This window comes from Myxine glutinosa, chromosome 1 (assembly GCF_964187855.1).
Source record: "Myxine glutinosa chromosome 1, kmMyxGlut1.1, whole genome shotgun sequence".
Taxonomy (NCBI): domain Eukaryota; kingdom Metazoa; phylum Chordata; class Myxini; order Myxiniformes; family Myxinidae; genus Myxine; species Myxine glutinosa.
In genome coordinates, this window is record NC_136261.1 from 123,141,258 (window position 1) to 123,165,817 (window position 24,560).

At 40.8% G+C, this 24,560-nt stretch overlaps 1 protein-coding gene across 1 annotated transcript in view; it reads left to right on the top strand.

The window, feature by feature from the left end:
* Positions 1 to 24,560, top strand: part of LOC144894026 (uncharacterized) — a 117,274-nt gene that overhangs the window by 74,709 nt on the left and 18,005 nt on the right. Inside the window, exons 2-4 of the mRNA XM_078785585.1 lie at positions 5,447 to 7,444; positions 19,521 to 19,636; positions 19,741 to 19,963. Of these exons, the coding sequence (XP_078641711.1) occupies positions 5,447 to 7,444; positions 19,521 to 19,636; positions 19,741 to 19,963 (2,337 nt within the window). The remainder of the gene's footprint in view (positions 1 to 5,446; positions 7,445 to 19,520; positions 19,637 to 19,740; positions 19,964 to 24,560) is intronic.

Below are 24,560 nucleotides of genomic sequence, written 5' to 3' on the forward strand. Positions count from 1 at the left end.
CTATCTCTCAATGGTAAAGAATCACTTGCAAATTAAATAATTCTCGTATCCGAATCCATATTCATATCTTCAAAAAAATCTAATAACTTCGTCGTTGGCACATACACTACCTCTCCGCCAAATTTCGTCCGAATCCGTCTACAATTTTTTGAGATATCTTGTTTGTCTGTCTGTCGCAGCAATTGCATTCAGTCACAGACAGACAAACAGGCAGACAAATCAGTCAGAGACCGAGGACTTGCCGGAATGTACTTTTTTTATCGTATGTACTTATTCTTACTTATTCTTATTCTTCCCCTGTGAGGTATCACAAGCAGTATTTCAACAATATCGGACAAAAATCATTAAATTTATTGACAGTTCAGCTCGCTTGCGCCATTTTGATGTGTTTTGCCGCTAGAGGGCGCGGTGACTAGGCAAACCCCGCACCGAGTTTCTAATTATAATACGTTTTTATTAATTGCTGTTGTAATCAATCAAGGTAAGTATTCAAATGAAGGCACAGTCTATTCCAGGGCAAGGCAAATATGTGTGTAAAGTATGGCGATGCTATGTGCAACGATGTAGATGTAGTACTGCGCACAAACAAACAGACAAACAGAAAGACAAAACAACCAACCAACATACTTGCTGGAATCTATTCCGGCAAGTAACAAACAGACAGGGGTGAAAACATAACCTCCATCCACCTTTGGTGGCGGAGGTAACTAGCAGGAGAAGGCGTTGCCCAGTGATATTCTGATCCTGTTTGCATTTCTAAGAAATTAATTTATTTTTCTATTTTTTTTTGTGGGTGCCCAAAACACTTCACAACACTCACCCACTCTGGAATGTGGTCGGGGAACCTTTCACATAGCTACAAAGTATTAGGCACTATAAAGCAATTAGAAAAACATCCCCCAAAAAATGGGATTGTTTTTTTTTTTTTTGCCAAAACCACTCTGATGAACCTCTCAAAGTTTGACGAAGATCCGTTGAATCATCTCGGAAGAAAATAGTGCCACACAGAGAGGTAAATGGCTCTCTTATAGTACTGTATACATTGTGAAGCAATGTACAACAGGAGAATGCAATAAGGGTGTTGTGGAAGAGGTAAGGAATGTCGTAAAAAATTTTTGTCGATGTAACCTTTATGTCGGATTTGACATTATTTGCCTTTAATTTCTTGAATTTCATAATGCACTGACAATATTGGAAGAGTTTAAATAGAGTGTGACGAGACAAGCAGCATCCTTGCCATTCTTTTTTTTATTGAATTATGGGCAGAAAATGGCATATTGGGAAATCATATACATACACTAAAATAATTAAACATCCTGCTGAGACCCTCCGCAGCAACTCCAGATTGCACGCGTTTTTTTTCAGGAACATCCTTCTCGTTAAACCTCCAAAATTGACTATTGAACTATTGAACTGAAATCGTTTATTCCTGGCTTCTTCCTGGTTCCTGGTTTATTCCTGGTTTATTCCTGGTTTATTCCTGGCACAGCATCGATAGAACCACATTACAGTGTCTGTTTTATCCTCACATTCACGCCAGAGCTTCCAGAATTCGCACATCATCACATCAACATCTCATATAATCTCCCATCTTTACGTGCAACCTTTTTTTACAATCCCACTAAGCCTGCCTAGCTTTTTTTCTTCTTTTTTTGTACACAAGATCGAGGCTCGTGTAAGAGCTGACATTAATCACAAAAAAAGCAAACACACATAAAACATGATAAAGGGAGTGGGAGACAAGATGGGAAGAGAGAAGGAAGCACACAAGTACAACATTTGAGAACAGGGACATCGGGAGATCTGTGGGAGGGAGAGGACTTGGTGGGAGGAGGCATGGGAAGGGGGGGGGGGGGCTTAACCCTCTTAATTGCAGGTTGCTGTTTCCTCCCTTCCTCTCACACTCCTTTTCCTGTTCATCAACACCCTCGCTTATTGGGTCTTAACTATTGCGCTACTGTCAGGTCACGTCATCATGTGTCACCTTGATCTAACATAAGACTCAATCTTGTAAAAAAAGGAATTGAGACTGTTTGGAAAGGCTAAACTTTTATATCTGTTAATGACGGGGAAAAGTCTTCTTTTGTTCATGCGAATTTCCTCCTTTGCCATTATCTGTAATAAAGTGTTTTTTTTTTTCCAGAACACGAAGCAACAAATGTCTTGAGGTTGAATTCAGCTCACGTTGAACACAGCATTAATGTTTTGTGCACAGAATGTTGAAGCACAGCACTAAATCTCACAAGCAATCTCAATGTGCCCGATTTATCGTTCGCCAATCTTAAATTACTTTTGAGAATTTTGCTTTTTGCGAAACTTTTTGTTGGAGATATTTTTTGCAATACATTATATACATTTACATAGGATGAAAACTTCTGTCTGGATCAAGTTGATTAGATGCTGTATGCTATGATCTTTTAATTATGATTTTTGCAGAGGGAAATTGAATTTTTCTTACAGTCTATTTTGAGATTCCCTGCCACTTATCTTCAACCCATTTCTCTGCTGGAAATGATCCCTGAAGTGTTCCTTTATTTGAATGAAAGAGTTTTTCTTGGAGCAAATTTTTATACTTGTTTCACACTTTACATGACATTGTTCTTTTGCTCTCCAAATGGGAAAAAAATCTGAGATATGCAATATTATGCAGAGTGCTGTCACAGCTCTTTTTGATTCTCCCAACCAATGCAATGCACTCATTTAGAACACTAAAATGCACCATTGAGGGTGGTGCCAGGTTGCAACAACCATCCCTCTCCACAGTTATTGCTTTCTGACCCTCAGATCATTAACATGGTGTTTTCTTCAGATGGATTACTTTTGATGCCATGCTTATATTTGTGTTTCAATGTGAAAGAGGCCTGAGAGTTGTATTGGGGGTAGGGGAAGTGGTGAGGGAAGGTTGGGAGGGATGGGGCGGCTGGGAGGCCATCCATATTTGAGGACTGTGATGTAAAATACAAGTTATTAAGCATATTGTCTCCTTCACAATGATGTCCCCTCATGGAGGGAATTCCAATGACAAGTTCTATTTCTGATAGCAGCTCATTACAAAGAACCACCCCACATCCAAATTTTCCATTCACTCTTCCTTCCCTCAACCTCATCCTGGTCAGACATAGTGCACCAGGATGAGATTTAATTTACGTTTGTCGTGACTCTATCTTCACCACTGACAGATGTCAGCCACCCCAACATCAAGACTAATGCAGCAAATAAGCAATTATTTTGTCAGTAATTGACACTAATGTAAGAAGGGTTGAAAAGAATTGGATTGAATTCCCAAAGTTGTGCTCATTTTTATCTGTTGGAGATGTGTTTTTTTAATGCGGAGTTCACCCATCACAAGGCTTTAAGGCCACTCAAAGGTGGAAGCTACAAAAATAAACTGTGGGAAGGGGAAATCACTAAGAGAGGAGATGCCTATTCACATCTCTCTTAAACTGGGAAAGGCTGTATGTTGCTGGGAAACAGAATACAGGTAGGGAATTCCAGAGTTTGACAGTGCGTGGGAGAAAGCTGGAGGAATATCTTACTGTGCTGACCTTAGAAACACAGACGTTGTGGGTGTGCACAGGCTGCCAAATGTGGAGAGCACAGGAAAGTATGTAACAAGGGACAAGTAGTGAAAGGCCCTTTGAACATTGTCCACTGTAGTACCTGTAGAGGGGACACAGAGAGGCCACAGACCATCGAACCGAGAGAGGTTGCGGAGATTATGCCAGATCATGGCTGACCAGGCTAACAGTTCATCGTTGAATTGCAGTATGTCAAGAAGGGACAAAAGACGAGTTGGAACACACACCTAGATATGACTGCGTTATTCAATGACTGGAGGTAGGTGCGTTGTCGCCTGTGTTGTTTATGTATGGGCGACAAGGAAAACACAAACACAATGCACCTCTCAAACACACACAAAACACTTGCAACACAAGCTCGTCACGGGTCAATGGTCACGAGGTCTCGCAACACAGCTTTGTGATTGGGTGACAGAATAGGCCCACCCCCTTCCTCCAGGGATACCTGGGAGGAGGTAAACAAGGGAATTACTTTTGATAAAGGCTAGTGGAGGCCCAGTGCATGCCGGGTTACTGGCTGAAACGTTGAGATTTTAAGACAAAACTATAAGTTGGAGAACGGTAAAATGGACTTATTGGATATATAGACAACCGAGAGAGATTATGCCAGATCATGGCCGACCAGGTTAACAGTTCATCGTTGAATTATGTCAAGAAGCGACAAAATACGAGTTGGAAAACACCCAGATATGACTGCATTATATATATATATATATACATATACATATATATATATATATATATATATATATATACATATATATATACACACACACACACACACACACACACACACACACACACACACACACACACACACACACACACACACACATATACACAGCTTAGCTGTTAGGGTGCCAACTTGGGATCTCAGGATCCTGGGTTCAAATCCCAGTCGATCGCTGAATTAATGCCAGGGAGGTTGACTAAAGCCTGTCATCCTTCCGTGGTCGGCAAATTGAGTACCAGTTCACTGGTAATTCCTTGTGTGTCGCAAAAGGTGACTCACAGGGTTGGCGGCAGGAAGGGCATCTGGCCATAAAATATTGCTTTAAAAAGGGGACCATGGTGCCTGAAAAAGGCCAACCCCTGCTCTGCGGGGAAAAATGGCCTCCAAAGGTGGTTCTTCTATTCATATATATATGCACACACACACACACAAACACACACGTCTTTTTGAGACACCCTGTATATATAACCATGCAGCTCAGTTGCAGTTTGTGTAAAAACAAGCCCTTCTGACCTGATAAAGGCAGCACAGCATTAAACACCATGTGCATATGCACAACACTTCACCTCCTTTCCTGATGGCTTCCGTGGGCCACACTTGAGTTAATTCTTTTAAACCGAGGAATTTAAAGGTCAAAAGTAAAGGACAACCCAATTTTTCCCCATATTGTTTCTGTAAATTGGCTTAGCGGTTAGGGTGCCTGGTGTTGGCTTAGCGGTTAGGGTGCAGGCTTGGGATCCTAGGATCCTGGGTTTGAATCCCGGTCGATCGCTAAATGAACACCAGGGGGGTTGACTCAGCCTGTCATCCTTCCGAGGTCGGCAAATTGAGTACCAACTTGCTGGGATGAATGATCCCCGTGTGTACCCCGGTTTAGAATAGGTACACCGTATCCCTGCGCATCGTAAGAGGCGACTAAGGGTTGGCGTCAGGAAGGGCATCCGGCCATAAAAATATTGCCTCAAACAGGGAACCATGATTGTCATGGGGCCCGCAAGGCTAACCCCTGCTCTAGCGGGAAAAAAATGGCCTTAAAACGATCATTCATTCATTCATTATATTGTTTATGTAAATGACCTTGAATTATCAACTGTATTTCCAACATGTTTATCGATTTTTTTTTTTTTTTTTGCAGATGGGACCTCAACAGCTACAGCATATGATGGACTTCAGACATCCTACACCACATCAACAGAGTCAAAGGATTCATGGGAAAAATTTCAAAACTCTCCAGCAACTGCGAGCAAGGCGTATATGGAACTTGAGTGTTGTACACCTGAAGTCATACAATTTTCTAGTGCATTGGCAATACGTACAAATATCCCTATCATTCAGCACCCACTATCAACTGCACCCACAGAGCTGGCACCATCTGTGTTATTCACCACTGCAAGCCAACTAAACCAGAATGACATTTATGAGCCTTTGGATGGAGAAACATTTGGTTTTAAGCTATCCATCACAACTCAGCTTGAGGAAGGGCCAACATTTATTGAAAGTAGCCAGGAATTAATGTCCTCTGCTTTTGTAGCTTCCCCTGAATATTCCAACACTGATCATGATCTTGTGGAAAGAATTCCATTCATAACATCCTTGCCTCTTCATTTCAATACAGCTGCAGCCACACAGGCAGTTCATTTATTTACTGCTTCTGGAAGTGTCACTACTATGCTGTTACCAAGCATGCAATCTAGCGTACGAGTTTCTCAGGCACCGGAAATTCTGTCATATGATTTGGCGAGTTCACCTTACTCAGAGATGATGACTTTACCAGAAACAACCACCGTAATTCCTTTCACAATATCAGGTGAAGAAAGCAAACGCTTTGTTGCTGATGATGCCATAAACTCTCAAAATCTGAATTGCACCTTGAAGCAAATGTCATCTGTTACAGCTTGGAAGATATCGCCTTCAGAATGCAGCACAATTTTGAAGAATGAATTTTTGACAGGTAGCAATTTTTCAGATGAAGTATCTCCATCACCCTTGCTGTCCCTTTCTGAGATTAATGGGACAAACACTTCAAGCAGCCGCTGGAATGAGCTCTCATCGCCGCTGAACTTCTTAGTTTCTTCCATGTCCCCAATGAATATTTTTTCCCCAAGTGAAGTGAAAAGTAGTTATGATTTCACCAATTACTTCACTGTTCATTCTCCATCCACCACTACAACATTACAAGGAATGACTGATATTTATGCCACGGAAATTGACAACTCCCATGGTTTATCATCTGATTACAAACTCTTGTTTGCGAAACCATCTTTTTTTTCCTCTTTTGACAGAACCATAATTGAGAGTCGTATTCTTGAAACGATTATGCCCACAGAAACTAATATTTTTGGTCTGACAGACTGGTTCACTCCTGTGAGGGCACCCGTCGATTGGCTCGATCTATCTGAAGAGGTTGTCTCAGCTGCTCAATCTTACGACACATTTTTAGAAATACAAGCGTCATTTAGCACTGGATTGTCATTGTCAACTAGGAGCCCAAGTGCAAACTTTTCATACTCTCCAATTACAAATGCATTAATGTCTGAAACATCATTTTCTGGTTTAATTTTAGACACAGAAATGGACAGATCTTCCATTCTTTCCAGTTTTTCATCTGTCTGGTCAACCAGAATCAACACTGTTGACTCATTGCCAACAATCTCAGACCCGTGGCAACTATCTTCACAAACAACCTTTAACAATGCATCGTTCATACTTCAATCATCACATTTTATTACGAGCATTGAATCAACATTTGTTACAAGCATGAAGGTTCCTTTTTTCTCTTCAGTGCAAGACATTTCCATTGTTACCCCCTCTGTAAGTTACTCCAGTATCCTTGGAAATGAAACAACCATGGTTGTGCCATTCATAACTTCTTCAAATGTCACACCTATTTCACCCACAATGATCTCCTTGACCCCATCAACAACTCAGTCATTGAGTGAGTTTAGTGCGATTTTTACGACCTTCACAGCATCTGTTGATGCATCGAGTACCTTCTTACCATCCATATCTCAGCCCACTTCAATCACCTCTTCTTTATCTTGGACAACTTACCCAACACCTATTCCGAAGACAACAAGCTCTTACATTCAGCCCTTGGCTTGCAATATCACGTCATCGATGTGGGTCGTTACAGGTACGTCCAATAACCATATGATAACCCTTGAATTTGTTCATTTTCATTTTTGTATCACTAAGACCAAGGCATAAGGCAACTTACAATAATGGAGCAAATCACTGCCTTATTATTGTTTGGATAATACTAAAAATGGCAAAATTAATCAAATTGTTAACTATATGTGATCTATTCAAAAATACTCAGAATGGAACACTTGCAATAGTCCAAGAAACGTCAACTTTTTTTTATATATTTACCCTGTGCAGAGGAAGCCAAAAGCAGGGTTAAGCAATTCGTTCACTTTGTCTGTCTGTCTGTCTGTCTGTCTACAGATGTCACATTATGATCGAGGAACTACTTAATTTCAATTGAATTATATTTTTAATACTGTAGAACACGAATCAGAACATGAATCAAAACACGAACAATGTACAGAATCTCGTCCCGATCGTGCATGCACAGAGAGGAGTTGGGTAATTTTTTAAAATCTGTTTGCCTGTCTGGCCGTCAATTGAAAATCAGTCCAAACAGGAAACTGTTTTAGGGACATCAGAAAGGACACAAAGAACAGGCATTAAATTAACATGTTAAATAAGGTGGGGAAAAAGAATACGCACCAATGGTGGTAAACTTCTGAAAAACTTTTTTTATCTGCAGCTTTTAAAACCGCTTCTATTTCATTTTCTATGCTTTAACACTGTATAACCCAAATCAAATTCTTGGCATTTTCAAACACCTTCCGTTTAGCAGTACTTGGAAAAATATTTACGGCTTTCTCATGTCCTGGGGGCAGATTAACTAAAATATTTCGCATTCAGACAAATTTGGTGGCACCTGGTGCTGTTTATTAAATGCAAAACGAAAAGCAAGAGTTTAAAACACCCTAATGTTATGTTTCTCAAGAATGCATGGACTCTCAAGTGCCGTGTCTTTTGAACTCTCCAGTGCAATATGTAATTATATAATAAGGAAAAGAACATTTATTGAACAATTATATATAGCTGGGCGGCTTAGCTAAAAAATTCGGATCGATTGTGCCTTTTCCCTTAAAAGCATGAAACTTGGCACATGGCTAGAATACCCGAAAAGAAAGATTTTTAGTCCAGGGGGCATCCCCAATTTCACCCCATATGGCGGCCATCTTGAAACCCAAGATGGCCGTCATACAAGACCTATTTTGATGAATATCTCCATAATTAGAACAGATATCAAAATGGTTGAAGTGCCTATACCTACATTTTTAGGGTCTAGGAATCCAATGGCAACATAAAATATTCAATAGTGTATGGCAGCCATCTTGAAATCCAAGATGGCCGCCATAACAGACCTGTTTTGATGAATATCTCCATAATTACAACAGCTATCTAAATGGTTGCAGTGCCTACACCTACGAATATGCCGAAAAGGTCTTCATCCCATTTGTTTTCTCACAGTACAAATCTGCAACCCGACTTGATCTGGTGTGGGACCGTTACCTACCCGACAGCCTTAAGAGCATGACCCGTGAAAAGCGTGGCAAGGGGGTTCGCCGACGAGTAGATACCTCAGTTGCAATTCCTGGACAGTGGCAGAACTTTCTTCGAGTTGATGAAAACAAGCGTGAACTCTTCAGCTTCCTTTCCAATGAAACAATTAAATAATTTGAAGACCAGCACAAGGAGCTAGTTGTCACACTTGATACAGAGGTTCTTACTGCTCCACCACGCATTGATCTAGAATCACTCTCCCCGTGCACTCAGGAAGAGGCAGATGGTCGGATGTTCCTACATGCTGCTGATGCAACACAGAGAGGGCATAGTAAGGTCCTCATACAAACTGTGGACACAGATGTTGTCGTGCTTGCAGTTACAGCATCCCAGAAGCTTTCAGTGATGATATGGTTACAATTTGGGACAGGCAAGAACATGCGATTTATCTCTGCACATGATATAGCCACAGCTCTTGGCCCTGAGAAATCTAAAGCCCTCCCCATGTTTCATGCACTAACAGGGTGTGACACTTCTTCAGCATTTAATGGGCGTGGAAAGGTAACTGCATGGAATGTGTGGGAATCATTCCCTGAGCTCACAGAGGTACTAGCAGAAATTTGCCACCAGAGCACAGAGATAACTGAAACCTGCATGAACGTCATTGAGAGATTTGTTATTCTGTTGTATAATCGCACAAGTACTGCTACTGACATTAACATTGTACGAAAGAAACTGTTTGCAAAGAAGGGCAGACCAGTGGAATCAATTCCACCAACACATGATGCCCTTGTGCAGCACATAAAGTGGGCAGTATACCAAGGCGCACTATGCTGGGGACAAGCATTGCATGCTAAGCCTGATCTACCAAGCCCCACTGAATGGGGTTGGCAAAAAACGTCTGCTGGCCAGTTCAAACCAATATGGACAACACTTCCAGAGGCTGCAAAGATCTGCAATGAACTTGCTAAGTGTGGGTGCAAAAAAGGATGTACTGGTCGTTGCCGGTGTAAGAAAGCTGCACTTCCCTGTACTTCTCTCTGCGCATGTGATGGAGAATGCAGCAAAGACTAGAAAACCACAAGATGGCACAGTTACAGTCTGCGATGTCATAGACACTTTTAATCACTGAAGAATGCCAACCTGTTAAGAGTATTTATATGCATTCCCAGTATGCATGATACTATGCAAAATTAATATTTTCATATGACTGCTTAATATTTTATGTTACCATTGGATTCCTAGACCCTAAAAATGTAGGTGTAGGCACTGCAACCATTTAGATAGCTGTTCTAATTATGGAGATATTCATCAAAACAGGTCTGTTATGGCGGCCATCTTGGATTTCAAGATGGCTGCCATATACTATTGAATATTTTATGTTGCCATTGGATTCCTAGACCCTAAAAATGTAGGTATAGGCACTTCAACCATTTTGATATCTGTTCTAATTATGGAGATATTCATCAAAACAGGTCTTGTATGATGGCCATCTTGAATTTCAAGATGGCCGCCATATGGGGTGAAATTGGAGATGCCCCCTGGACTAAAAATCTTTCTTTTGGGGTATTCTATCCATGTGCCAAGTTTCATGCTTTTAAGGGAAAAGGCACAATTCATCAGTTAAGCAGCCCCACTAACATGCCTATATATGGGGAAACTAATATAACGTCGATATTTCTGAGATGATTGTGCATATCTCATTACAAGTCATTTTGGACGCCCCTCTTATTTGTTTTAGAAAAAATGATGGTAATTCATGTTAGTATCATCATTTTAACTTGTAGAAGTAAGAAGGTGTTCTTTGATTCCATGTACAATTGCGAATGAAATGTTTAATTTGAAAATTTGGCTCAAAGCTAATTTGTGAAAAGTATTGTCCACTACTGTTGTGTTTACAGTGCCCTCAGAAAGTATCCACACCCATTGGCTTTTTCACATTTTGTTGTGTAACAGCATGAATTAAGAATGGAATAAATTAAGATTTTTTTTTGTCACTGATCTACACATAATACCCCATAATAGTCAGGTTCACTATGTTTTTTCGTTCAAAATCATGGTAGATTAGCAAACCTATACATTTTTGGAAACGTTATTACATGGAAAATCTGAAAATCAATGTTTACATTTGCCAATTCCGACCAATTCGATTCGACCAATTCGACCAATCGACCAATTCCATTCGACCAATTCGACCATTCGACCATTCGACCAATCGCTTCGATCGACCATTCGACCAATTCGATCGATTCGATTCGATTCATCGAATTCGATTCGATCGACCATTCGACCAATTCGATTTGCCAATCAATTTGACCGACCTTTGCTTGTGTGGAACGGACTGTGAAAACGATGCGGACTATATTGTCGGATACGACACACAGGACAGTGATGACGAACTCTAAATGGCATATTCTGTAATCGTGTATGTTTGATGCCATTGACTGCCTGTGTATATTTTGTCATTGACTGCCTGTGTAGATGTGAAGTTATACTGACTGCATGTGTATATATGATTTTGCTGACTGCCTGTGTATGTTTGGTGATATGAATTATTGTGACACATTTTGATGTTATTAACTGCCTGTACAAAATGATAACATGTATTTGATTATGCAACTTATCGCGAATATAAAGACAGTATTTTGCAATTCAAAACCTTTGATTCGTGTCTTACCATTCCCCATAGCACTAATTTGATACTTTCATTGGATTCCTTGTCCCTGAAAATATAGGTTTAGTATATTTTAAAAAGTTTTTAGGGTAATTAGAGGCAGAAATAGAACAAAATATGTATTTTACAGTGGCCATTTTGAAAATCCAAAATGGCCGCCATACAGGTATCTCTCCAAATGTAAACATTGATTTTTAGTTTCCTTATGCTATAACCTTTCCAAAAATGTATAGGTTTGCTAATCTACCATGATTTTGAACGAAATATAATTTATTGACATAGTGAACCTGACTATAATGTCAAGGTGGTTATTTTTAAAAATAAACTTTTACAAAATAATTAAAAATGAAATACAGAAATATCTACTTGACATAAGTATTCAACCTCCTGAGTCAATACTTTGTAAAAGCGCCTTTGGCAGTTTTTACAGCTTTGAGTCTTCTTGGGTATGTCCATATCAGCTTTGCACATCTGGATGTGGAGAGTTTCTCCCATTCTTCCTTGCAGATCTGCTCAAGCTCTGTCAAGTTGAATGGGGAGCGTCGGTGAACAGAAATCTTCGTTTTTCCACAGATTCTCAATTGGATTCAAGTATTGGGCTTTCGCTGGGCCACTCAAGGACTTTCACATTCTTGCTCTGAAGCCATTCCAGGGTTGCTTTGGCTGTATGCTTGGGGTCATTGTCCTGTTGGAATGTAAATCTTCACCGCAGTCTAAGGTCTTTTGCACCCTGAAGCAGGTTCTCCTCAAGGAATTGCCTGTATGTGGCTCCATTCATTGTTCCCTCTATCCAAGTAATGAGCTGTGCTCGGTTTCCACCAGAGGTAATGCTTTGCATTCAGGCCAAAGAGTTCAATTTTCGTCTCATCAGACTGCACAATATTTTGCCCCATGCTCTCAGTCTTTCACGTGCCTTTTTGCAAACGCCAGGCGTGTTGTCATGTTCTCTTTTCTAATAAGTGGCTTCCATCTGGCCACTCTCGCATAGAGCCTGGATTTGTGAAGTGCTGCAGCGACTGTTGTCCGTCCGGCAAGTTCTCCCATATCAGCCAAGGAACTCTGTAGTTCTGTCAGAGTGTCATTGGGTTCTTGGCCTTCTTGCCCGGTCCTTCTTCTCTGTCCTTCTTGCCCGGTTATTCAGTTTGGTCGGACAGCCATTCCTAGGAAGAGTCTGGGTAGGTCCATATTCTTTCCATTTCCTAATGATGGAGCTCGATGTGTTCTTGGGAACTTTCAACACTCTATAAATTATTTTATCCCCTTACCCAGATCTATGCCTCCTCATAATTCTATCTTGGAGTTCTACATACAGTTCCTTGGACTTCATGGTAGAGTTTCCACTCTGACATGCACTGTCAACGGTGGGACCTTGTATAGAAAGGTGTGTTTCTTTATAAGTCATGTCAAATCAATTGAATTGGCCACAGGTGGACTCTAATCAAGTTGTAGAGACATCTGAAGGATGATCAAAGGAAATTGGATGCACCTGAGCTCAATTTGGAGTGTCATAGCAAAGCATTTGAATACTTATTGACTGAAGACATTTCAGCTTTTCATTTTTAATTAATTAGTAAAAAAAAATTCTCAAAACAAATTCCACTTTGACATTATGGGGGTGTAGATTATTGGTAAAAAAAAATCTCAATTTAGTCCATGTTAAATTCAAGCTGTAACAACAAGAAAATGTGAAAAAAGTCAAGGGGTGTGAATAATTTCTGAAGGTACTGTCTATCTGAATCAACAAATAAACCACATTACTATTATTAAATTTGACAATTTGTTACCTGCTCGTTTATCATCAGGTGGGTTTAGTTTTATTTTCATTCAGGAATTATTCCCATATATTTTAACTTTGCCAAAACACCTTGCAATGAAGATGAATCAGTACCACATTATTTTAAAGTTTATTTTGCTGACTTGATTGTATAATCCACCTTATAATTCATTTTTCCTACTGGCACCCTCACCTGCACATCTCTGCACTTCTCTTTGACCTTCTCAAACGCTTGAACTCACCCCTAAAAATCTGCTCCATTCCAAATTAAGTCATCATCTTGCCAAATGCCGGGTTTCTGTACAATGCACTCCTGTATCATAAAACAAAAGTTTGCCTTTGGTTTCCATCCATAAAACATGTTTCATGTACATGCTTTCCTAATTTGATTGTCACACGTTATTACTGCAACCTCAGCTAGGTCAAACACCGTCAAATTGGCAACACCTTTTACATTTCTGCATCCACAAATTTGATTTTGTACAATGGGAAAACTACACCTAACTGTTTGGAAATCTATCATATTACTCAGTTTGTTTTTTTTACATTATTATTTGTTCATTAGGCTTTCAAGCTGACAGGCAGTAAGGGTGTTGCTCTTGTTTGGATTATTATTCTACTTCTGCTGATTTTTTTTTTTTTTTTGGAAGAAAATTACATCTTTTTCTCCACAACTACTAAACTGCTCACCATGACATTTAGCAGAATTTTTAGCACCCCTATAATTTAATAACTAGCAAAAGTACCCGTCACTTTGCTGATTGATATAATCAAAAGACAACGTGTTGTACTTTACAAACATCTTTCTCTATTCAATCTGCCATTTGCCTGATATCATCTTCTATCTGCTTGGAAGTCAGTGAGCATCACCTTCATCAACCATCCTTGCTGCTAATATATGGCGTGATCACATTGAGAGTTTTGTCACAAAAATTACCTCCGCTTTATTGCAAAGCTCAGTGGTGGATGCTTTGGTTTGAACCTACACTTAAAATGAGTGGAATTTAATATTTTGAAAATTTTGAATTATTCTTACTCATATTTCAACATCACCATAATTAATATTATGAAGTTTAAGATGTTTAAACTTTTTTATCTATAAAAAGATGATTTGTAATACTGGATACCACCAGGTGGCGCTAAAGGATACACATTTATATAGAGAGAATTGGGGTCTTCCCCCACCCTGAACCTTCCCCCACGACCATGAGCAAGATGTCCTCCTCACAACCACGAACAAGATGTCCTCCTCACAATCACTAGCAAGATCTCGGAACACGGCCCTTCGCGATGAATCCTCCTTGTGCAAGAGAGCAAAATGCGACCATTCGCTGTGGGCTCCAGAATGAGAAGAAACGAGAAGGGCAAAATGTCCGCCGTTCCAACTATTTTTTTTTACGCTTGGCTCATCCGTGCCTGCTTCACCAATCCCATAGTCCCATCTTACCAGTCCTCTGTGCCAATCAAATCCCTGTCTAATCACTGCTCTTTGGGCGTGTCTCCATGAGCCTGCCTGTCCTCTGCGCTCACCAAGTCAGTGTTATCCACGGTAGTGCTTCATGCCTGGTTTCCGGTTGGTTTTTAATTAGTGTGTTTAATGGGCGATTTCTTACTAGGTGTCTGTAGTGCGGTGTCATAAGGAACATAGGAAAAGATTTCAGAGGCAATTACATACAGGGGATTAATTCCCCATAATCCCTCGCTAATTAACCAGCCGCACCCCTCTGATGGGGACAGTGATGCAAGCTTACCCGACATCCGTTCTGCACAAATTCCCTATTTATGATTCATCGAGGTTTCTTCTTCTTCACAACAGTCGGAGCACACTACCTATGCAATCTACCTGGACTAAGGTATCCCTACCCCCCTACAAATGTAACAATATTGTAGGGCAATATAACTACAATTAATGATTTAATGCACTTACTGCATTCTGGTAAAATTGCTTTCACACTTGTTAGACAGTGGGGCGATGGCTTATTAATGTCTTGGATAAATATTTTCGTAGTCTCCTCATTGGCATTGGAAATAAACTTTATAAATTGAATTGTCAATAGTTACCAAGGAAGAAAATGCATTGTTCCCTATTTTTTTAGTGCACATTAATTATATAATCTATTAATTAGTCAAATTGGCAATATATTTTTTTTCTTGCACTATTAAAGTATTTACAAAGGGATGTAGTTTATTAGAAATGAAAATATAAACATAAATTTCATTATAAACCATAAAATTGCCAATTTGAATGGAAAAATAGTGATTTTGAATGTTCCATTGTTGCCAATTTCATGATTTAGTGCTATTCACATTAAGAAATATAGCTGTGAATGAACTAGACTGTGGGGCAAGCCCATTTAAGATGTTATTTCGTAGTCTCCTCATTGGCAGAGGCCAAAAACCTCTGTCAAATGTACGAAAAAATATAATAATCGCAAAATCGTTTTCTTCTCTCAATAAACATCCCGTCTCTTCTTGAAAATCAATAAAATAAAAGCTTTATTTGGTCTCGGAATATCTGTTAAAATCGGCTATAAATAACCCTGCATCGACGAAATGAACCAATCGCAACTACAAGTGAAGTCACAAAGCAGTTATAGCATCCTCGTTCGCGACTGAAGAATACTTGACAACAACATGGTGGACGACGCCACTTCTGCGAAAGCCATGGTAGCTGATAAAAACAGATGTTTCATTCACTTTTCTTCAGTAAATGAAGCCGTTCTGAAACCATTTACCGATACAACTTGGTCCAGAGCATTGGAATGTGCTCAGGTTTGGAAGAGTTCTGACGGAGAAAAGGCCAAAATCGCCACCGATTTCATAAGTTCCATCGGCGGTAGCTCGGACTGTGTGCAATTAGATCTACCCAGTACCAGTACGACAGCTACGACTACGAGTACGAGTGATCCGACTACGAGTGGCCGCCATAACAAGACAATGTGAGGAAATGGCCGGCAAAAGTCAACGAGCAGTTATGAGAAAGGATCTGACAGTGAGTCGCATGGCTGCGAGATGAGGAAGATGTGAACCGCATCATCGAGACAACTTCAAATCTAACGAACCCATTTGAAGAGTCGGAAATGGCATCAAGTGAAGTAGTACATCTCGTGTCCGGTGTTGTGGCATCACCTGAAGTGTCAAATGATCTCCTGACGACCGAAGAAAAGGGAGATGCTGCCTTTCTTCATTATTGCCAAGAAAGGCTCCAGAACGAGGAGAAATCTATCCAGGACACTCTACCAAAAGCAAAGCTCAAAACGTTCACTGAGATGTCAAAGACAGTGGTCTCAAGTGTGAGAGGGAAAGATGTTGCCTTGAAGAGTGACAGGGACCTTTTTGCCAGATTTGTGATCATTGGCAAGGTGAGGTGTGTGAACCTCCAAAACATGATGACCTACTCACTTGGGCCTTTGCCTCTTCCAATAGCAAAAAGTGATGGTTGCTTTGTCAAAACCAACAAGGCAAAGCTCCTTCATATGTTAGAAGAGGTAAAAGTGCCAGAAACTGGTGAGATACCACTGGGGCCTCCCAAATGTGGTGTTTGGATTGTGGATGGCATGGCGCTTCTTGAACAACTAAACCAGAAGAATATGCCACAGACCTTTGGGCAGCTTGCTGTTAAAATACTGAAGCAACTGGTCAACATCAGCTTCTTGAACAAATCTCAGTGTATGCACTTTGTAACTAACACCTACCCTGAAGTCAGCATTAAAAATGCAGAGCGCAAAAGTAGAGCTACTAGTGGATCACAAAAAATAAAGATCGCAAAACCAGAACAAAAAATTCCTAGGCAATGGAAAAAATTCCTCGCAAACGGCCACAACAAACATCAACTGGTGAAATTCCTTGTGGCAGAATGGAAGAGATGCAAGCTCAAAGGAATTCACTTGGTTGTCGCCCATGAAGACAAATGTCATTCAATTTGTACAGACACAGACGGAACTGTCAAGTTTGAAGCAATAGAAGAATTATCCTGTGATCACGAGGAAGCAGATACTCACATGCTATTACACACTAAGTATATAGCTGCTACAAGTAACAGCCCACCAGTTATCATCAGGAGCCCAGATACAGATGTATTTGTGATCACCTTGGGACTTACTAATCAAATCAGTTCACCGCTGTACTTTTATACTGGTAGAGAGGACAAAGTGCGCACATTGATGTCGGTGCTGTTCAGCAGGAGTTGGGAGATGAACTGACGGAAGCTCTCATAGGATTCCACTGTTTCACCGGTTGTGATTTGGTCAGTTCCTTTTATGGAAAGGGGAAACAAAGAGCCTTTAAACTACTGCAGAAGAATCCCACCCTTATAGAGTCATTCAAGGAACTTGGTACATCTTATGACATATCTGAAGAGATGGTCAGTCGTCTGGAAGAGTTTGTATGCCTACTGTATGGGCAGAAGGAAATTACTTCAGTAAATGAAGTGAGATATCTCATGTTGAAGACAGCAACCAGAACTGAAAGTGTCATGCCCCCAAACCAGGACTCCCTCAAAAAGCACATCCAGAGAGCTAACTATCAAGCCAGCATCTACAAGAAAAGCCTGGTGCAACACCAGGATCTGCCATCTCCTGCAGGCAATGGTTGGAAGATGGATGGCAATGAGCTCACAATTGACTGGATGGATCTAGCTCCAGCTCCTGAAAGTGTTCTAGAACTTGCATTCTGCAGATGTAGGGGATCAAAGTGTAAACCTCCAAATGCTGATGAGTCATGCTGTATCTCTCTTGGACTGAGATGTACAGAACTGTGCCAGTGCAAGAAATGTGAGAACATTCAGCTCCAAACAGACATTGAAGAGACAGAAGACCCTGACAATGGTGAAGGTGATGATGAGGAATATGGAGAGGACCTGTAAGTTCGCAAGTAAGTGCTCAAGTATAAAAGAATATAATACAAACATAAAGTGTATGCTACTCTATATATGACAAGGCAATTTCACCTAGTATATTTTACTAAATAAATTGGTAATAACATGATCAGACAAGTTATGTCGCTTTTTTGTGCAGATTTTTGATTGGGTTTAATGATCTGAATGCGTTTTCATGAACTGTCCATTACAAAATTATTATAATATATGGTGAGGTTAACCCATCCAGGACGAACCCCACGTATTAGTGGTTTGGTGAAATAACTGTTACAGTCATAAACATCATACATACATGAGCAGAAAGAGCAAAAAAAAAAAATACAAACTTTGAGCCCATTTTTGTCACAGTGCGAGATATAGTTCATTCACAGCTATATTTCTTAATGTGAATAGCACTAAATCATCAAATTGGCAACAATGGAACATTCAAAATCATTATTTTTCCATTCAAATTGGCAATTTTATGGTTTATAATTAAATTTATGTTTATATTTTCATTTCTAACTAGAACGGGCACTCGGTAGAGCGCATACCTTCGCCGCAGCTACTGTTCTGTACTTGGCATGGGAGTGTAGGGAACAGAACAGTGAACAGTTTGGTGCTGATTTCATGCAAATCGGATAAGAATTGACCGAGTTATGACAAAAAACGCACATTTTGCAAGGTCGTGACCCCCCTGACCTTTGACCCCCAACCGCTAACAAGGGTAATGTCTTCACTGGGTCATGTCATATATCACAAGATCGGGCATTGAATTCTGAACATTTTGGCATTAGTTGCATGCCAATTGGATAAAAATTGACCGCGCTATGGTAAAAATACGATTTTGACCTTTTCGTGACCTTGACCTTGACCTTTGACCCGATTGCTCCCAAAATCTAATCAAATGTGTCCCGTATAATAACCAATCATCCCACCAAATTTCATGCAATTCGGTTGAATACTTTTTGAGTTATGCGAATAACATACACACACACACACACACACAGACATACAAATAAATACACAGCGATCAAAACATAACCTTCCGCTTTTGCGAAGGTAATAAATTACATCCCTTTGTAAATACTTTAATAGTGCAAGAATTTTTTTTTTTTTGCCAATTTGACTAATTAATAGATTATATAATTAATGTGCACTAAAAAAAAGGGAACAATGCATTTTCTTCCTTGGTAACTATTGACAATTCAATTTATAAAGTTTATTTCCAATGCCAATGAGGGGACTACGAAATAACATCTTAAATGGGCTTGCCCCACAGTCTATGTCGTATCCATTCATATTGTATTTTCCACTGCATATAGGTTTCATTGTGAATAATGAGGGAAACATCACTGACAGCATCCTCAGGCACAACCTGTCCCGTGGATTGGAACAATCATTGAGCAAAGCCTTGAGGAGGAGCAACATCAATGTGCAGGTGACACCCATTTCATCATGATATTGCAAATTCGTATTTCACTAAATTCTTGCAATCAACATATTGTTGCAGAAGATGCAAATGTCTCTGCATTTCTGTTTCAGATCATGTCACTCGCTGCCAGTGACATTGCCACTAATTTGGAGGTAGTCTACCTGATGATTGATAGTGCAGGAATTTTTATGCCCTGGGCGATTTGCAAAGCACTTATGGACCTTGGAGATGCTTCACTCGTATCCAATATGATGCAGCATGCAGACGGGGTTGTGGTTCCAGAAACGTGCCGGCCTTATGACGCGTTTAATCACACTCAACTTGTGCAGACTGGTAGGTTTTACCCATTTGATTCTTTCAAATGTAATTATCACTTGAGCATTGGTTGTTGATTGTTGTTGTTGAGCCTGGTGTTGGCTTAGCGGTTAGGGTGCCGGCTTGGGATCCTAGGATCCTGGGTTCGAATCCCGGTTGATCGCTGAATTAACGCCAGGGGGGTTGACTCAGCCTGTCATCCTTCCGAGGTCGGCAAATTGAGTACCAGCTTGCTGGGATGAATGATCACGGTGTGTACCCCGATTTAGAATAGGTACACCGTATCCCTGCGCATCGTAAGAGCGTGACCAAGGGTTGGCGTCAGGAAGGGCATCCGGCCATAAAAACATTGCCTCAAACAGGGAACCATGATTGTCATGGGACCCGCAAGGCTAACCCCCGCTCTAGCGGGGAAAATTGCCTCAAAAACGATCATTCATTCATTCATTCATTGGTTGTTGATGAATATGGTGGTTTAAAAAGACGAAGTAGTTAGCTGTATTGTTAGTGGCGTTATTTGAGAATGCAGCTTTTAATGTTGGTGTAGTGGAGAGCATTAAAATGAGATGTCTGATACCTATGAAGATAGTTTTCTTGTCTTGTTATTGTATATAATTATGAACACTACATTGCTTTAACCAGAAGAGCATCAGCAGCAGAATTATCAGCCTCCAAGTTTCACCATGGAAATAATCTTTGAACCTTTTTTGTTGAAACATTCATATTCATTCATTCTATAAAATACACATAGTCTGTGTGTTTATTGTACACCGCTCCTTTCTTATTCCATCTCCAGGCAAGGCATGACGTCATCACTGGGCACCGAAGGGGGCCTGGTGATGACACCCGCCGAAAGGGAGTACTCAGTTTTCACTCCGTTTTCTTGTTTGTTTGTTTGTTACTTGCAAAATCGAAGATTTTTCTAGTATATTGGTCAGTTGACTTCGTTATTCTGTCTGTCTGTCTCTTTTGTTTGTTTGTTTGTCACTCCCCTGCAGGTCGAAATTCTAAACTGATCATCATGAAACTTTACCAAGGTGTAAAGGTAGTCTCAACTGAGAAGCCTAGTGCTTTTGAGGTCAAAGGTCAAAGGTCATCTTGAGCTCAAATTTCTAAAATCGTCATTTTCATCCGATTGACTTGAAAATGAAACAGCTATTGCATAGTGCCTCGCTGAATTGGGAAACAAACTATTTTAAGGTCAAAAGGTCAGAGGTCAACTCAAGGTTATACATCTAAAATGATCGAATGTTTCTGAAAAATCGTCAATTTTCATGCGATTAACTTGAGAATTAAGCAGCAATAGCATAGTGCATCACGGAATTGGGAAACCAAGTATTTTTGAGGTCAAAAGGTCAAAGGTTATCTCAAGTTCAACATAGAAACAATGAAATAATTGAACAGGATTATAACTAATTAATTGACATATGTGGGAAAATTTCATGCCCAGACCAGGAATCGAACCCAGGTCTTCTGGAGGGAGGAGAGCGATTGAAGAGAGTGTGGGGGTTTGTTCCAGAGGTGGGAGAAAAGAGGAATGAAAGAGTGAAATTGAGCAGAGAGATGTGATTTTGGCAGTTACACCAGAAGAGGGTTGCAGGCAGATCTTGTGCGACCTGTAGGAATATTTGCGGGACAGAGCACAGACAGAGCAAGGCCAGAGAGGAGTCATTAGAAGACAGAAAGACCACCAACCTGCCTGTGGTGAGAGAGAGAAAGGCCCTCAGAATCAGCTTCATCACGGGATATACCAATGATTCTGAAAGTTTTGGTTTCTACAGCGTGAAGCCTAGCTAGGTGTGAGGCAGGAGCACCAGCCCAGGGGGGAGAGCAGTATTCCATTGAGCTGCAGATGAAAGTATGTGGTGAGGAGCTCAGAAGTGCCCAGAAAGGACTTCACATGACGGAGGATGCCCAGTCGGTGACTGGCTTTGGAGGCCTGCTTGGAAATGTGGTTTTCCCAGGAAATATGGCAGATAGTGAGACCCATAAGCTTGAGTGACAGAACTTCTTCAAGAGGATTGTTGAGAAAGTAGATTGGGAGGGTTTTCCAGACAGTCTTTTCAGAGAGACGTAGTGAGAGTGTGAGATTTGACAGGATTGAAAGACATGTTCCACTTGTTTGACCAGTTTATGATTTTGTCCAGGTCTGCAGAGAGTGAGGAGGCTGCAGACTGCTGATCTGAGGGTTGAGATATGGAGCGACAAAGAGTGGAGTCATCAGCAAAGAGATAGAGGGGATTTTCCAGAGAGTCAGAGAGATCATTAATGAAGACCAGAAAAAGCACAGGGCCCAGAACACTGCCTTGAGGAACTCCAGCCTGAATAGGAAGTGGAGATGAGAGAAATTTATTCAGGGCCACATGTTGACTACGACCAGAGAGGAAGTCCGCAAGCCTGCAACGATTTTGTTATCTTCAACGATATTTGGTATTCCGATATGTCTGTTGCAAAAAATAAGCACATTCATAGAGTATAATAACATTCATAGCCATTTTTAAACTTGTAAATAAACACATTCAATTTCGATCATTTTTTCACTTCTGCACATAATCTGCAATGTACTTGGGTTGACAAACTGCTCTCCCTGATCTTATCATGGGCTGTTGTCCTCTGGGAGCCCAGTATCGATCTGCAATGTTTTCATTCAGTAAAGGCTGTGGTAAAGCATCTGGTATCTTAACATCGAGCTCAGTCTGACGAGTCATTTCAGCCATCTTTCTATGATGTCTTCTGTTTCTCTTGTACCAAGCACCCTCCTCGGACATCATGTCATATGATCAGGGTTGTGAAGCTTGATCTGTTAATAATGCCTTCTGCCATGTCTGATGTTCATTTGATGTTGGCTCCATCCTCACTGTGTCTCTAACTCTGTGGTGGTAGGGCTTTGGCACCTCTGTTATAGTAATGTGCCATTCTCGGTTTTTTCATTGCTCTGAGGAAAATGAGGTGTTTATGTACACTGATCAAACTACCATTTCTCTAAGAACCTCACAACCCCATCTGCTGTAAACTGTGGCCTGATATCCTTAATCAGCATGTCTGAGATTCCATATCTCGTGAAATTGCCCTTTACGTTTGTGAATGACAGTTGGTGCGTGAGTGTTTTCTCAGAAGTCTATTTCCCAGAAGCTTGAGAAGTCGTCTGCTGTCACTCAATACATTTTTCCATCTGAGTCGAAAAGGTCTGCAGATACTTTTGCCTATCGTGGCTCCTGAATGTCATGGGGGTGAAGTGTTTCCTTTGGCTGGTCCTTCTCCAGTGACCTGCAGGTCTCAAACTTATGCACAATGTGCTTTATCTCAGAGCTCATTCCTGGTCAGTAAATACATTATCTGGCTCTTTGTATCCTTCCATTCACTCCTAGATGAGATGAGTGAACTCATTTCACCATGTGCTTCCTTTGGAATTTGGAATCATAACTCTTTTCCTCCCCTTGAAGATCAGGTCTCTCTGAGTGCTCAGTTCATCTCTCACATGGAAGTATGGTGTGAGGACTGGTTCACCTCACATTGTGTCTCTTTCCATTTTGTCTGAATCACTTGTTTTTGAGTTTCTGCATGGCACCATCTTGTCTAATGTCATCTTCAATCTTCTTCATCAATGGCTGAGAGATTGGGATACATATCACCATGTCTAGTATCTCAAACTCATTTTCTGTGTCAATTATTGTGTTCTTGAGATAGGATACAACAAACAAAACAACAGGCATTTTAAGGCCATTTTCCCTGCAAGAGCGGGGGTTAGCCTTGCGGTCCCCATGACAATCTTCCTCATTTTGCCCTATTTCCTGCATCTCCCCTTGTTAACCCCCTTCCCCGCATTTCTTCTTCCACCATCTTTAGCCAAGTCTTTCTCGGTCTTCCCCGTCCTCTACTTCCTTCTAAATTCATTTCCATCACTCTTCTCAACCAGTCAGTTTCATCCTTCCTCAACACATGACCAAACCATCTCAACCTGTTTCTCTTCACAGCATCCATCACAGGCTCTATTCCCATCATCTTTCGCAATTCATCATTTGTCTTCCTCTCTCTCAACGATAATCCACACATCCACCGAACCATTCGCATTTCCACGCTTTCCAGCCTTTGTTGCTGCTCTACGTTCATTACCCATGTCTTGCTCCCATAAATCATAACACTTCTCACACATGCAGCATACACCTTTCCCTTCAGCTTCAACGACACTCCCTTCCTTGTCACCACGCCACTCAGTTCCCGAAACTTCTTCCATGCACATCTCACTCTAGCAACCGTTGCCGTGTCTGATCCACCTTCTCCATTCAGCATGTCTCCGAGGTAGCAAAATGTTTTCACACCTTCCAGCTTCACGCCATCTCCAAGATCCAACTCAACATTTCCTCCATCTGCAGCTCCCTCTGTGCACAGCTTACATTTTAATGTAGTTGCCACACTGGTTAATGACCCTCTCAGACCACTACATTTTTGATGAACCCACTCAGCGCACATTGTACATTGAATGGAATTCACTCCGACACCCTTCCTGCACACAGCACACGGCCACTTCCCAGTTCTCTCCACCTCACCCCATGCTTTACCACTTGCCATCACCTTCGTTTTTCTGATATTCACCTTCAGACCTTTTGTCTCCATA